Here is a 15,505-nt window from a genome sequence, read left to right on the forward strand (position 1 = left end):
GTCTTTTGCTGGAACCAATAATAATAACAGAAAATATGTTAACTTCCTATTTCTCATTTATTTTCGAGCTCATTCATCATCAGCTGTATTTTTTATTTTTTTTTTTTAACTTCAGCAAATATTTAAAGACCATATCACTATGTCCTGTAAAGATTTCACTATGCTTCTTAACAATGATTGGAATCTCCAAGAGATAGTTTTCTTAAAAACTGCTGAAATAGACTCTTACAAATGATAGCGCGCCTTTATTTTTTTATTATCTTTTAGTTAAGAGCCCCTTCCAAAGTCTTTCCCTGTACCACAGTGGCTTTGGGATTTGGATCAACTCAAATTATTCTGTAAGCAGCAGTGCTTTTAAAAACAAGCACTTCCATTTCCCAGTTTTAAGGACTTAACCAATATTCTGCATAAGAATATGTTGTTGTTAGTGTTGAAGACCACACTACATTAGGATTGGGAGACTTGCTCATTTTTCAGTCCTCAGCAATTCAAAAATTCAATATTAGATCTTATAAAACTTCTTGGTGAAAAACAAAACAAAACAAAACAAAAAAACCATCATTTTTTCCTAATAAGAAATTAACAACAAGTTGCAAAGATTTTAAGTGTTTCTTAATTATACTACAGCTGGTCATAGTAATCTCCTTACATTTCTTTAGTTATTTTTTGAAATTGCCAAATTCTGATTAGTTGCATTTTCCTGCAGCCTCTCTTATAAATAGAGAGAAGCAGCAGCTGGAAGACAAGGAAGAATAATTGACTAGTGACACAGTTGGTGCTTACCAAAATCCTCAGTTAATTACACAGTTTAGTTTTGGTAACTGATGCAGATTTCTTCCCTGGAAATGGGGATTGGTTGAAGACTTGTACCCAGTTTCACTCATTTTAGAAATCTTCATTGTATGTTCATGACTGTGTTATGAAAAGGGAAAAAGGCACATAGCATACAACAAATCCACCACCTGCAAGACCTGCAGTCTTTTTACAAGACTGTAAAAGTAGTAAAGTTCTGCATTCCACCTTAGAACCAGAAACAGTTCTGAAGAGTTGTGTACTTGGATTCGTTTCAGTGTATCACCCAATTCAGTAGGCTAGTAGTGTATTTAGTCAGTTAAGGGTTATGTCATAGCTGGATTTTGCATGCATGGTGAAGATGACTCCTGCATTTGCCAATAGCAATCTTGGATGTATTTGTTAATTTTGGGAGTTCACATAAAATAAGCAACTTGTTCTTTTCCAATGTCCTTCATATCTCAGAGGCTTCCTTTTACTTAGACTGTCATAGTATGATAGTGAATATGCTAGAAGCACAGATGACCAAAAAAAATACAACTGCTTGGTTGCAGACTGTATCAAATGCAAAATTTATCTCTCTTTTTTTTTTTTTTTTTTTTTTTTTTTTTTTTTTTTTGGGGGGTGGGGGGAGGTTCTGATACTGGCTGTTGAGTATATTAGTTCAGTAACATCTAAAACTGTAAGTTTCTAATATTACACTCCACTTGCTGTCAGAAGAGGTTATATGTGTGTCTTAGGAAAATTCAGTGGGCAGTTGTAGCCATGTAGCAAATAGTTGGTTTCCTCTGCAGGCAGATGTGAAATGCCTAGCCTTAGCATTACACTTCAGTAGTGACAGCATAGCTCTGGTAGCACATTATATGTTAGGCTGTTAACAAGTAAGTATTTAAATCTTCAAGTACTATGGAATATATCAATAAAAGTCCACATCTGTTACTCTACCAATAGTAATGGTAAGCTAATGGAAAGCATGCTGGTTGTAAAGCATTTTGTTATTCATTTTCCTTACCCATTTACTTTTTTGTTACCATATTTCTGTCCTACAGGAGTTGCATATTTCTGATGAGTACTGGTAAAAGTTTATCCATAAAATGATGCAGTGCATCCAAAAAAAATGAAGTGAAAAGGAATAAAGAGAAGAGTAGGCAAGAAATTAAACCTCTGTATAGGAAGGTCTAGTCCAGGGAAGCTGGATATGTTGTAGTGTTAGTAAAAACAGGGATGATGTGAATCACAGCTTGCACATTTACAACACACCACCGTCTAAGGCATAAAAAGGCAATTGTATTGACTTTAAGGAGGAGCAGCTTGCCTGTTTTGTTCACAGAAGATTCTGAAATAACACTGCCAAGATTTAAGACAACAGAAAAGGGGAAGGCATAACAAAGCAAGATTTCTCATTCTTGTCTCTCAGAAATATATTATACCTTGCTTCATGTAGATCGAACAGCTTTAGGTCCCCTTGACATACTAGTGGCATATGAAAGCCCTGCGGATGGATAGAGCGTTAGATTGGAAGTAATAAGGTTGTGCCTGACTTACCTCCGCATTTGTAGCAGATGTTACAAATGTCATAACATGAACCTTTGGGATCAGGCTGGAAAAAAAAAAAAAAAAAAAAAAAAAAAGCAAGACAACAGATGTAGGCCTCTTAGTTTTACCAGCAAGTATAGTCTGACACTATATAACACTATTCTGACTTGATGTTAATACCTCATCCTCCTCCTGAGAACAGAATCAGTGACACTAACCATTTCTGAAGCTGGAGAGGGGTGACAGCAGTTTTCTTCCACAAGGAATTTTAATACTAGTTTAAAAATAAAAGACAATAGAATTATCAGCCCAATAAGTGTTGTCGTGTTATATCTGGATAAGTAACACATATATATTCATTTGGGATGAAATTGATAATTTTAAGGAATTTCTTTATGCTGTCGTAATGTTTATGCATTTTTCCATTGATAGGTCCAAATCTCACGGAGTAGGCATTTACTTAAAACATTGCCAAATGCCTCAGTTTTTAACCCCCTCAACTCACCCTGTGTTTGTGTCTCCTTCTCCCTTGCCTTGCACATCTGTCCTCCTCCCATATTTTTGCAGACTTTTTCAACTCTCTCTTCAGAGCAATAGGACTTCTTGGGAAGTTCCTATCTCACTTTAATTATTCAGACCAATATCATTAAATCTACAATGACATCTAAAACTTCTTTTACTGGCAGCACTTTCTCAGCTATTCTATCTATTGTTTTGACAGTTTTCAAAACATTTTTGTGCTTCTCACATTACCCCATATTTGTGACCAATCCTCTCTGGACCTAAGTGTACCACTTTTCTCTCTTCTTTAAGAATGCTACTGTCTAACAATATTGGAGTTGGACTTCATGATCTTTGGAGGTCTCTTCCAACTGAACTATTCTATTGACCTATGGTGGTAGAGTTAACCTCCTTCATATTTTATCTATTTGTGGGAGCGCACTGTATGTGTTAGGATTACACTCCATATACTTTCATTCTGTATATATTCTTCCTTCTCACATATTTTTGTGAGCAGTGTAATAATTAATTGTAAAACAACCCCTGTAAAGTGAAGTTGATACTGGGAGGTAGCTCTAATTCAGTTATATCAGACATTGGTCCCTCCTCTCCATGTCAATGTGCATTTTGCTACCTTGCAGAGAAGCTAATGACTAGAGCGAATGTTAATAGTTACCCTTAATTGTTTTATGGATGATGTAGTTCTTTTGCTTCTCCTTCTATTGATTTTAATGGAAATTGTGTGTTCTTTACTTTGTGCCGTTGTCCTCTGTGTGGTGGAAGGTGCATGAAGTTATTCCTTCTCCTGTTTTTCTGGAGTTTTGGCCAATGTTGCTGTATTTCATGGGAGGAGAAGAAAATTAATTCAGGAGTGCAGGCCCTTGTATTTTTTCCCATGTGTTTCAATTTAAAGCAGTGGTGATTCTCTCTGCCACATCACTCCCTCAGGTGCTGCCATTCTTGAACTGGAGGCTTAGCCCTCTCCCTGAAGAATTTCATTGTCAAGGAGAAGAGTGGGGGTTCTCCCATGAAGAATTTTAATCACCCTGTCTGTAGCCCTTTTGAAGGAGGCACAATAGTTCCTATAGTAACTACTACAGTGTGGGAGAAAGGCCAGTGCTCCCTCCCCCAGCCACAGATGGAGAACTCTCTTTGCTTAGATGACTGGAAATTCTTGCACAGCAAAGCCTTCATACTTAAGAGTGAAAAGAAAAATCTCTGAAATAAAGTAGTAAAATGTACAAATACGTACTGATTAAGAAACAGTGTTATTTGAGTTATCAAATAGAGAACATAAGAATCTTGAATATGCTAATCTCTAAGGTGTGTTTAACTTCCAATCTTGGATTTTTTAATTTTAAGAAGTTCAGAAAAGAGAGAGAAATATTTAGGACATCAGAAATCTTGCTTCATCCTCCCACCCCACACCCAGAGAACAAATCCTGTGGGAAGGAACAGATCCATAAAGCAGATGAAAATAATTGGGGAACAGGCACATAAAATAGATGAAAACTTGCACTAAGACAGCCACTTCTCTACTTGCTTTTTTCCATTCACCTAGAATCTGGGGAAGGGGAACACATTTTTTTCTGGGAAATACATCTTCAGATCTTTTGATTTCAGTTTTTCTTTCTTTCTTTTTTTTTTTTCTTTTTTTTTTTTTTTTTTCTTTCTGCTTTTTTGACATTTTTATTTGATCAGTTTTAAGTTATGGAAACTAAAATAAGCTATTAAAAGTGTTGGTTTTTTGTTTGTTTTTGTTTTTTAAGTTTAAAAGTATTAACTTCAATTTGAAAAACAAATTTCATTACAATTTTTTTTAATCCCTAGAGTTTTTGATGAAACACTATAGAAGATCTACTTGAAATAAACAACACACCTGTAATCCTGTTAGGTAACATTTAACCAGTTCATTCTTGATAACTACTTAGTTATTCAATGGAAAGGTTTGGTTTGCTTTCTGAGCAGTGGATTCTCCAGTAATGAATACATGCTGTGTACTAGTGACCAGAAGATGGACGTCTAGAATAATAGGCATTTGCCTACACAAAAAATAGATTTGAAATGCCATTGTTAGCTTTGCAAGTTGATTATCATATATTGCATTATGCATCTTACATGTAGTCCTTTGTGACAATTTTGTGCTGATACTTTATTGCTGTGATACTTAGTTGGTAATGGCACAGCATTAATGATTCCCATAGCTTTACTAAACCAGGATAAAATACTTTTCCACATATGTTGCAACTCCATCTGAGATTTATTTCTTCTTCCCATCTGTGTGGGTGGATGTTATAAGGGACCTAAATTTTGGATCCCATGATGGTTTACGATGAGGTAGAGTGGTGACATCATCTACTTTCTTTGGATACCCTTTCCAATTTAGAGGGCAAAATCTCTGCTTACATCATGCTGGTTGCCCACCATTGATCACAGTTTAGAACAGGATCTGAATATATATAATCTATACCTTATGTCATCAACATACATCTCAGGCCTAGAAGTTGATTCTTGCTAAAGATTTCTCTCAAAACTTAGAATCAGTGATAAATGGGGTGGCAAAGAATGATCAACAGAAAAAAAAAAAAAAAAAAAAAAAAAAAAGAAGAAGAAAACAAAATGTAGCAAGGTATTAAATATGAAGTTAGAGAAATTAAAAGCAATAAAATGTTTATGTGGATTTTACAATATGTAAATACTAGCCTGCTTTCATGAGCCTAATGTTGGTTTCACATTATTTTTCTCTCACATTGCATCTTCTGTTGTTCAGTCTAGCCCTCCATCAGTGTCCCTGTCTATTCTAAAACAGAATTTTTGAGCATTTCCAAATAATTTGCTCATTGGAAAATCTCAGGGTTTTAAAATGGCATCTCACTTCTTCCTGTGAAACCACTCTGGTTATCTCATTCAACTTCACTGTTCTTTCACAAGCATTTGGAGTTGTTCCTTGAAATAACAAAAGAGAAATCTTCATGTAGATTGAAAAAAATCTTTACATTGAAAAAAATGTATTCAAAACTCTGTTTACATGCTTTACATGCTTCACATATATGGTCACCTGAGATGATTCTCTTTCTTATCTGAAATTATCATGTATTTTGTTAATACCTATAGGGAGAAATATTAGATGACCCTGCATTGTCTAATATTTCTCTTATAATATTTCATTTAAAACCTGCAAGGTATGTAGTCATATGTTATGTATTTTGTGAATAAAAAAGATAATTGTCTTTTTGGTGGGCTGTTTATGAACTTTCATATTTATGCAGGCCTGTTCAGGCTTTGCTAATTGAAGTCTGACTTTTTTTTTTGACATAATCAGAACTATTCAAGATCAAAAAAGTGAAACATGGGCTCTATTTTTTTTTTAAATGACTATTCAGACAGCAGATTACCTAAATGTGTGTGATGGGATGGGCCTGCCTCTCCCTCTCCTTTCAAGCATACAAAAAAGTGCTGCTCAGAAGAGTTAAAAAGAAATTAATAAATGAAGATTTTGAGGCTAATTGAGTAAAGGCCTTTCTAAGTAAATACAATTTCAGGAGAATTAATTAAAAAGTTCAGAATAGTTTTAAAAAAAAAATTATCAAAGCAACAGCATTTTAAAACTTAGTCTGAATTGTACCAAAGATTCCACAAAACCAATTTATGTTGAGATGTGGCACACAACGTCTCACAAAAGTATTTAGGGAGAACTGGTGTTACATTTTCATTCCTAGAGCTCAAAAAATATGGCTTCTGTTTAATTACTGTTCTCTGTTCACTAGGAGAAGGTCACAGTGGACATCAGTTTTTGGTCATTCTTTGCTCCAGAGGCTTAGAAGTGTGTTAGAGGAAATCCTCTCTTATAGGGATACATGGAAATCTTTGTTAGGCAGTGTACATTTTTCTTTCCCATAGCTTCCCACTCCTTCTAGCACAATTGCAAATGCTCTTGAGATTGCATTAAGAATGCTTAGACTGCCCCCAAGACACATTGAAAGGGATGTGGTTCTTCCTTCACCACATGCACAGCCAGATTAGTCATTGAGGGAGAAAATTTAAAGAGGAATTTATGAGCAGTTAGATTTTTTTCCTTATTAATAGCTTGTTACAGAATAATCCTATGCCAGGAATAGACATGTCAGTCATGTCAATCTGGATAGTAAAAGTCACGGTCCAACGCTATGGGAAGTAAAATATTTCAATGGGGAGAATCCTCTGTTCCAGCACAACAAGGTGTATTTTGAAATCATTCAATCTTCTTGTCACTATTAGTAATCAATATTTGATAGCAATATTGATTCAGCCAGCTTTTTTGTTAACCAGAATTTTACGTTCAAGCCTTAAACTTTGTCAATTAAAAGTAGACAGTATAAAATATGACTACATATAAAAACAAACAAACAAAAAAGCCTATTTATAGAAGTTCGTTCATACTACTAAAACAACAGAAACTTGGAAGAAGAATTTAACCTGGGTTTGGAACTTGTTTCCTTTGTGCCTCCTGTTCCAGTTGGTACACATGCTTCAGCCTTCTCCATGTCCTGATTTCACTTAATTCCTGATACTCAAAAAAAGAAATTAACCCCTTGAAAGGAATGCTTTGTTTCTACATTTAAAAGAGAATCTACTTTAAAAAAAAAAAAATATATATATATATATATACACACACATATACAGATCTTTAGGACTGTGAAGTTCATTGAGCTGCTTTGATTTATATGTTCTGATATGAATTCTAAATCCCTTGCTTTCCAAGTTTTCTGTGAGCAGCTAAACTGCATCTGTTGATGGTTCCATCCACAGGGGGAGTGATTTAGAGATGACTGGATGTGGCTCTTATGATGGGAGCCAGTTCAGTATTTATAGTTTGTTTTGAAATTTCATAAGAAAATAAAATCATGGCCTGTTTTTTAATCCAACCATTTCAGTCTATGTCTTCCTTTCATCTATTGTCTTGCGAATGATCCATTCACCACAAATAAGAGGCTTTGTGCTGTGATTGGACTGTGAGATTGCTGTGTTTTTGAAATCTGTCAATGTGATATGCATCTGTATATTCCAAATAGTATTTCTTCTGATGCAGATACCTTTATTGAGAAATCTTCAAAGCTCAAATAAGTAACATAATGATGTAATGAAATCAAAAGATTGAAGAAAATAAGTTTTTCACCTGTTCTAGATTTATCTTAATATTTCTGTCTCATTCCTCAAAATGTTAAGAATAATAGTTAGGGAAATGAGAGAAATACAGAAAGGGCATATTTAACATCTATTATGTTACCAAAAAAAAGAGTTGCAGTATGGCTACTAGAAGCAGAATGGTTTTCTGTTTAACATATTTATGTTGGTTGTAAAATTAGGAACTGTCATTACAACACCACATCACCTGAGTAAGTGTAAGACACATAAATCAAGAAGTTCTGCTATAAAACTGTCAATGATCTGAATGCCTTGAAAGTACTGCAAGGTATTTGTGTACATGTATACCAGCCACTAGGATACAGGCATCAACAGAGGATTTAACTGACAATGTTAAAGCTAAGATGTGGCCCTCTCTTGTTTTCTAGTTAACTCACTGACCTTGAGTCTTTTGGTTTGACGTATAGAACTGAGAGCAACCCAAGTATGAAGAACTGATAACTTACCTGCAAATATCACTTCAAGTTAAAGATACTGTTTTTAAAGTATTACATTGCCTTCATGCATTTTATTCAAGTTATTATACTCACATGCTAAAAAAACTGCAATTAACATCATAGAACTGGAAGCAATATTCTGTATGTAATGGATACGCTTTAAAATGCCAGTGGATTGTAAAGGAATGATGTAGTGCAGGAAATAGAAAATTAATTGGAAGACAAATTCCAAGTGGTGATGTGTTCAGATAATGTGTGGAAAATATAACGCAGTCTAGATGGAAGAATGAAAGAACCTAAAGGATTTAAGCAGGTTGTTTGTTCTTTCAGAGGTTCGTTTTGTTTTTTTGCAGTGCTCCTATGGAGACTACTATGAAGCAATGCCTAACAGTCCAGAACTGTAAATTTCATTTTTGTTGCTGGTAGATTATAAATGAAATGACATTGGGGGAAAAAAAAAAAAAAAAAAAAAGGTGCTAATTGATAGCAAGCATAGTGGGGACACCAATCATCTTCACAATGCCACATATTCTGTTTAATCCCATAACAAAAGCTAGTTTCCCTTAGAAATATTGGTACAGCTCCTGTGTAAGCAAACCTTTGATAACATATCTGGAGGCTTAGTAAGGAGGAAAGAAGGATCATCTTTAAGTCTCATGTCTGGAAAAAAAAAAATAATAAATTTAAAGGAGCCTTAGTTGCTAGCAAATTTTATGTGCTCTGATTTTTTTTTTTTTCATGATATAGGCATTACTGTAAATGGTAGGCGTCACTATAGCTATAGGAAAAATAAGACTGAAAAGAAGCAAAATGATTTAGGATCAGAAGACTGATACAGAAAAACATAATAACAAATAAGTACTTAAAACTAGTAAAAGAAGAATATTATGCTGGCATGTCAAGCAAGCCACTTTACTAACTAATGTTAAAAAACAAGTACAACATATCTGTCTATTACCAACTTTAGTTGAAGTGTAAAGGAGAAGTCTTGAAGGCTTATTTTCTTATGTTGGTAGCATCTGCATCCTCAAGTATCTTCAGAGAAAAGAAGACACTGAGTCTAGAGCAGTCACCATTTGTAATTCTGAGCTATGGCCTGAATCCATTAGCAATGAAGCCACATGTTTGCCTAATATAAATAGCTTAGAATTTCCTGCAAGGAAATTACATGAAGCATCAAATAGGTCAATATGACTATCATTACTTGGCATATATCTTTTCTTACTGATATCATGTTTGGCAGACAGTATCATAGAAGACTAAAAAAACATTGCTCTATGTTTTGTTTTCATTGATGTTAAATTAGAGCGTTTAGTACTGACAGTCATCCATTCTACTTGTTTTAGTGGCTCCCTTGTTACTTCTTTTTCCTTACCGTGTGTTGTAAAGAGGTTTCAAAGGCATTAGACCATCAGTGTCTTTGGACGTAAATGTTTTTGTATGCACTTTAAAATTTTACCTTTTTGTGCCTGCTATGGATATGCCTGGCTTTGAAACTTGTAGGAATGTCCCAGCAGTGCTGTGCCGTCTTCTCCGTGTTATTTCTTTGTTCATGTGGGAAGTATAGCCTAAACCAAAGAGGAAATCTCAGCTTGCAGTCAATACCTATGTTTGGTCACTCAGACTTAATTGCTGGCTTTGTGCTCCTGGCATAGAGAGTTTAATGAAAGATGAGTTTTATGATTTCTTAGCTTGTTTTCTAATCACTTCTGCTTTTGAAACACAACCACCTGTTACTAAAATTGTACTTTTAAACTATATAATTTAAGTGTAGAAGTTGAAGTTTTAGGTATCTTTTCCAGCAACTAACATTGACACCTGACATACGACTTCCCTATAATTAGGAGCATCTTTGATATCTCGGATGTGATGACAGTGCAGCTGTTGCCAAATGTTAACTTTTTAAAGTTGTGTTTACTTCATTTTAGTTTCAAATAAGATAAGTAACATGTTAAGATAAATCTCTCAAATATCTTCCTGGGTAATATTTAGTTCTCATCATTACATTCCAAAACATTTACATTATATTTAGTGCCTTTTTCAGTACTACATTCTGCATGCTATCATCGTAACGTATGAAAAAAAATTCTACAAGAACTGAGGACATATTTGAATAGACTATTCATTTCCAGAATTCCTGGACATTTAAATAGCTTTCTTCTTCTTCTCTGAGGATAAAAGGATACTTTTATCCTCAAAATTTTGAGTCACTGAAAATTATGTACCAATTTTACTATATGCAAGGCAAATTTGAAATCAACACTGGTGTTTAAAATGCAAAATATATTTAAGTAGTTAATGTGAAATGGTGTGATCAGGGATTAGAAATGAATGTGCAGACCTTGCAACATAACTGTTTTTTATTCAGTTATAGGTGCCCAGCGCAGGAGAAGTCCCAGTGCCCTTGCCATTGAAGTATTTGAGTCACATTTGGGAAGTCATATTTTACAGGTAAAAAAAAAAATGGCTTTTCCAAGAAAAATCAAAATAACTAGTCAGACCTATTTCTGCCAATAATTTGAATACTGTTGGTGTCAGCACTTATATTAATGAAAATTAATGAAATATATTAATGAAATTTAAAAGGTCACATTTATTTCTTTTTAGAAAGTCCATGATTGGAACAATTTGAGAGGGAAGGCAGGTGTTGTATAGATGAATCTCAATATTTTGTTGTTTTGAACTGTGCAGTAGGTGTTTGCTTGCAGAATGTATTTGTGTGTGTGCACAAAACAGTATTTTGTGTTGGTGATTTTATTTGCCTTATGTGTCATGCACAGATTTAGGGTGTTTTTCCCCACTTTGGTTTATGTGCACTGCTTTCCTCTTTGATATCACAGTTGTCATGATTATGTATCACAAATTTGCTACAATCTGCAAAGAGAAAAGATGAACAGCAGCATGCTTCTTAGGTCTCCTTAGCTATGAGATAAAAACTAATCAGATATTTGTCAAAGAATTTAGTCACACTGTAAAAGGAGCTATATTCCAGCAAGATTAGATTGAAAAAACAGTAAACTGATGGAGATGTTCTTATGCATGCTTTGTTTTGTCAGGGTTAGTACAGCCTTTCTTATGTTACAGTAATCAAAGTGGAGCAGAAGCAGTTAAGAACAAAATGTGAAGTGTTTTGTCAGCAAGGCAAAAACTCAGCACTATGGAAATAATAATAATAATAATAATAAAAAAAACCACACCACTCTTTACATGTAGTCTTTTCTAACCACAGCACTGAATAACTACACTTAGCAATGTACACAGATTCTCAATGCAAATATATTGCTTGGTATTTTATCTTTTGAGAGGTACAAAAGAGGTAAATTAGGATATTATCATGAGAAATATTCCACTTAATTTGAAAAGATTGAGAGCTATCTCTCCGTACTACCTCAGCTGTGGCATTCAAAAGCATTATGGATAATGTCAGATTTTTCACATATTTTTAAAGTAACTAAATGCCAAATAGCAACAAAGATAATTTTAGGAAAACATGAAATTAACCAGTAGAATGAATTTCTCTTTGGAGCAAAAATCATGAATGAAGTGACTTACTTAGTTGTGCATCCTTAGCAAAGATCTAGCTCAAATTTTTGATTCTATAAGCAAATGCTTGCAGTATAGTAACTGTACCAAAGGTATCTGCACCAGTATCTACAGTACTGTTTGCATATCACACAGAAATGCTGTTATGCTGTCTCATAAATGTAGGGGGGAAAAAAAAAAGAATAAATAAACAACAGTTTTGTGATGTTCCAATTTATGTAATTTGTTTGTGTGGTGTTTTGAGTATGTAAAAATGTGCTATATATCCTAGAGGTATCTTTCTTGTAATATAAATTATAAGAAATATCTAGACAAAATCTTACTGAGACTGATTTATATATACTCTTTAGGTATTAGGTTTGATGCTATATGAACATATGAGTCAATTTTTAAGAACAAAACTAAGGCGTCCACTTTGACAGATTTATAGGTTGAACTAGGAAATCTTAGACGTCTTTTCCAATCTGAATGATTCTACGATTCTATTCTATGACAACTACTTGACATTTGAATTTTTCACTTATTGTGTATTTTAGACTATTTAGCGATTTTATTGCTTATTTAAGCTAGATTACATTTTTTTTCTACTTATACATGATAAATTAGGGTGTTTTCAGGATATATCTTTCTCATAATACTAATAAAATAATCTGTATTGCACTGTAATAAATGGATTGAGGATTTTCAATCAAAATTGCCATCAACATAATATTGAATATCTGTTGAGGTGTGGCCTTCTCAGAGAGGGTGGTCCTTTTACCAAATTACTCCTATTAATCTCCTAATTGATAGTAGAAAGTTATACTCTGACATTTAAGAGAATAGACTGTTGATGATGGATAAAGGACAAAATAAAATAATAATGGTTGCAAGTTTATCATGATATGTTAAAATCTTATCTTACTAGAGTAATCAACACTTGGAAAGAAAGTCTAGGTCATGCGTTCAAATGCACCACTTTTAAAAGATCTGAACAAATTTCAAAGTACTGTTTTGTGGTTTTATGGGTAGAAAAATAATCTCTGGAAAACATGTAAATTTCCAGAAGATAAGTAAAACAACAACCAGATAGATTCTGCAATGGAGTACTGTTCTAACAAGTTCTCATTTAGCTTGCTGCTCCTAAAGATGATATGCAAAGCAGTGCTGTGATAAGTATTGTTTGCAAGTGAAGTAAACAACCTTGCAGAATGATTATACCTTGGGACTACCTGTTTTTCAGTCTGCTATCTGAGGAAGTTGAATTTATAGTTTGTTTAATCCCTTTTGCTATTAATATTTTGAAGACTGGGTTAAGTGTAATCTCAGAAATTAAGAAGCCTCTCTAATCCTCCTAATATTTTGATACTTCAAAATTTATTGACAGACACATGAAAAGCATAATACAGTATGCTTGAAAAGGTGGATGTAGGTGGATGTTATTTATGATGATGTAAAAATAGAAATAGAGGTGCATCTTGTGATACTTTACATCTTGATTCTATAAGCAAGAAGTCTCGGTCAAGTCCACAAATCCAAGCCATAGTCAATTACTGTATATCATGCTGAAGAGATTCCTACAGTAGGTATGCAGCCAAGGAAACCAGCTGCTTGTGGAAAAAAAGAAACCCCAAAACATGAATATGTGAAATGTTGTCAAATCATTGTGTCCAAAGTCAGGGCAAAATAACTTTGAAATGTTTTCCAAGTAAGATTACCTGTATGATGAAGAGAGAAAAAATAGGTAATGGCAATATGTTCATTATTTTTTAAAAATGATTTTTGGTTTGTCAGATAGTTGTGTTTTGTTTTATTCTACATTTGTCTTTGGAAAAATAGCGTTATAATGAGAATAGACTTCAATAAAGACATCTTCAGTTTTACAGTTCTATGTATATATGTGGTATTTATTAAGTAAATCCAGTAAAAAATAATTTCTTCTGTTGCTTGCTATTCAGAAATTTGACTGAAACTGGTTTTAAAAATTAACAAAAAGATGATCAGTTTATACAAGGCTCATGGATTTTTCCTGTAACTTCATTGCTATTGAGGAGGTATGGAAAAGGGTCAGTAACCCCATATTCTTCATATAATCAGGAATGATCAGGAAATGTAGAACTAAATATAGAGAAAAGGGAAAGTTAGTGAATATATTTGCATATGCAAATTAGCTTAATTGATACTGCTTGCCTCTACAGGGATTTTTCATTACAAACTGGAGTGCTACATTGTTCAGCTCATATTGAGTAATTTAGTAACTAATGAGACCAGTTTGCACTAATTTGCATATGATAAATGAGCTTAATTGCAGTAAATAACTTGGAGGCATAATTACTTAATTTTCCTGTGTTGCATGGCTTTTAAGTTCACGTATGAACAACTCAAGATAATTTTGCATATTTAAATTAGTTGCTTTTAAAATTCTTGAACAAAAAAGAACACACCTTACAATCTGAACTGTAAAACAATTAAAAGTAAAATGTACAGTATTTTCAAATAAAATTTAATATCTATAAAAGATATTTCTTCCTTTAAAATACCAATGACTACTTAAAGAATAAATATTTGGAATTATACAAAATGGAATAGCTTTTAAAGTCAGAATAGGATAGAAAGATGGTATTCGTAATAATAATAGAACTGTGTATCTGAACTGTAGTGAGTGGTACATATTTTGTATTCCTGCATACAAGAGTGATAACTTTCATAATTGCATTCTTTGCTTCAGCAGTGCCTATTCAGCTGTTAAGAAGCTGTAACACTTTCATATAGCATTATATTACCATACTCAATAACTTAGATACTAGTTGTCTTAAATTGCATATACTGTCCTACCTCCACCTCGTTTTGTGTGAAGAAATCCTTAAATCAGCACTCTGAAGTGTCAGAGTGCAGCAAAATGCCTCTTTTTTTTTTTTTTTTTTTTTTTTTTTTGATAGACTTGGTCAGTGGTGAGCACTGTCATTAATAACCCTCATGACAGAGACTTCTACCTTGAGTTTCACCAAAAAAAAAAAAAAAAAAGGATCCTATTTTCATTTCTGCCATGCCCCTAAAATTATTGGCCATCACATCCTTTTGATAGAATTGATAGACTTGAACTACTGACCTAGACAGGGAAAAAAATCAAATGCTCAACTAACGAAATGTGCATAGCAAGGTCTGTTGTACACAGGTGATTTGCAAAGTAGATGACATTTGTTGAATTCTTCATCTGTGCCGCAAGGCACTACTCTCCTAGCAGATTTTTTGTAGCCCTGCTGAATGGTTTCTTCAAAATTTTGAGACTCACTTTTCCCTTTCTCTTTATATCTATTTCTTATACTAAGGAACCATTTTGAGATGAACGAAGGTCTAAGTAGTTGCAGTATTAGATTCCATGAGACAAAAACAACAGGATTCTATTAAGGTCAAAGGAAACAGAGGCTCAGTTGAAATTCTGACCCTAAAGACTCTGTGTTCTTTGTCATCTTTGAGTCATGAGCCACAAGATGTAAAGGGCATGCTCTGGAGATCCAGGAGTGGAACACAAT

The 15,505-nt window shown here is 33.8% G+C and overlaps 1 protein-coding gene across 4 annotated transcripts in view; it reads left to right on the forward strand.

Annotated features, from left to right (window-relative positions):
• Window positions 1-15,505, forward strand: part of NPAS3 (neuronal PAS domain protein 3) — a 611,440-nt gene that overhangs the window by 293,751 nt on the left and 302,184 nt on the right. For all 4 annotated transcript variants that reach the window (XM_032187821.1, XM_032187822.1, XM_032187823.1 and 1 more), the window contains one exon: window positions 10,819-10,901. In XM_032187821.1, the coding sequence (XP_032043712.1) occupies window positions 10,819-10,901 (83 nt within the window). The remainder of the gene's footprint in view (window positions 1-10,818; window positions 10,902-15,505) is intronic.

This window comes from Aythya fuligula, chromosome 5 (genome assembly GCF_009819795.1).
Source record: "Aythya fuligula isolate bAytFul2 chromosome 5, bAytFul2.pri, whole genome shotgun sequence".
NCBI classification, from domain to species: domain Eukaryota; kingdom Metazoa; phylum Chordata; class Aves; order Anseriformes; family Anatidae; genus Aythya; species Aythya fuligula.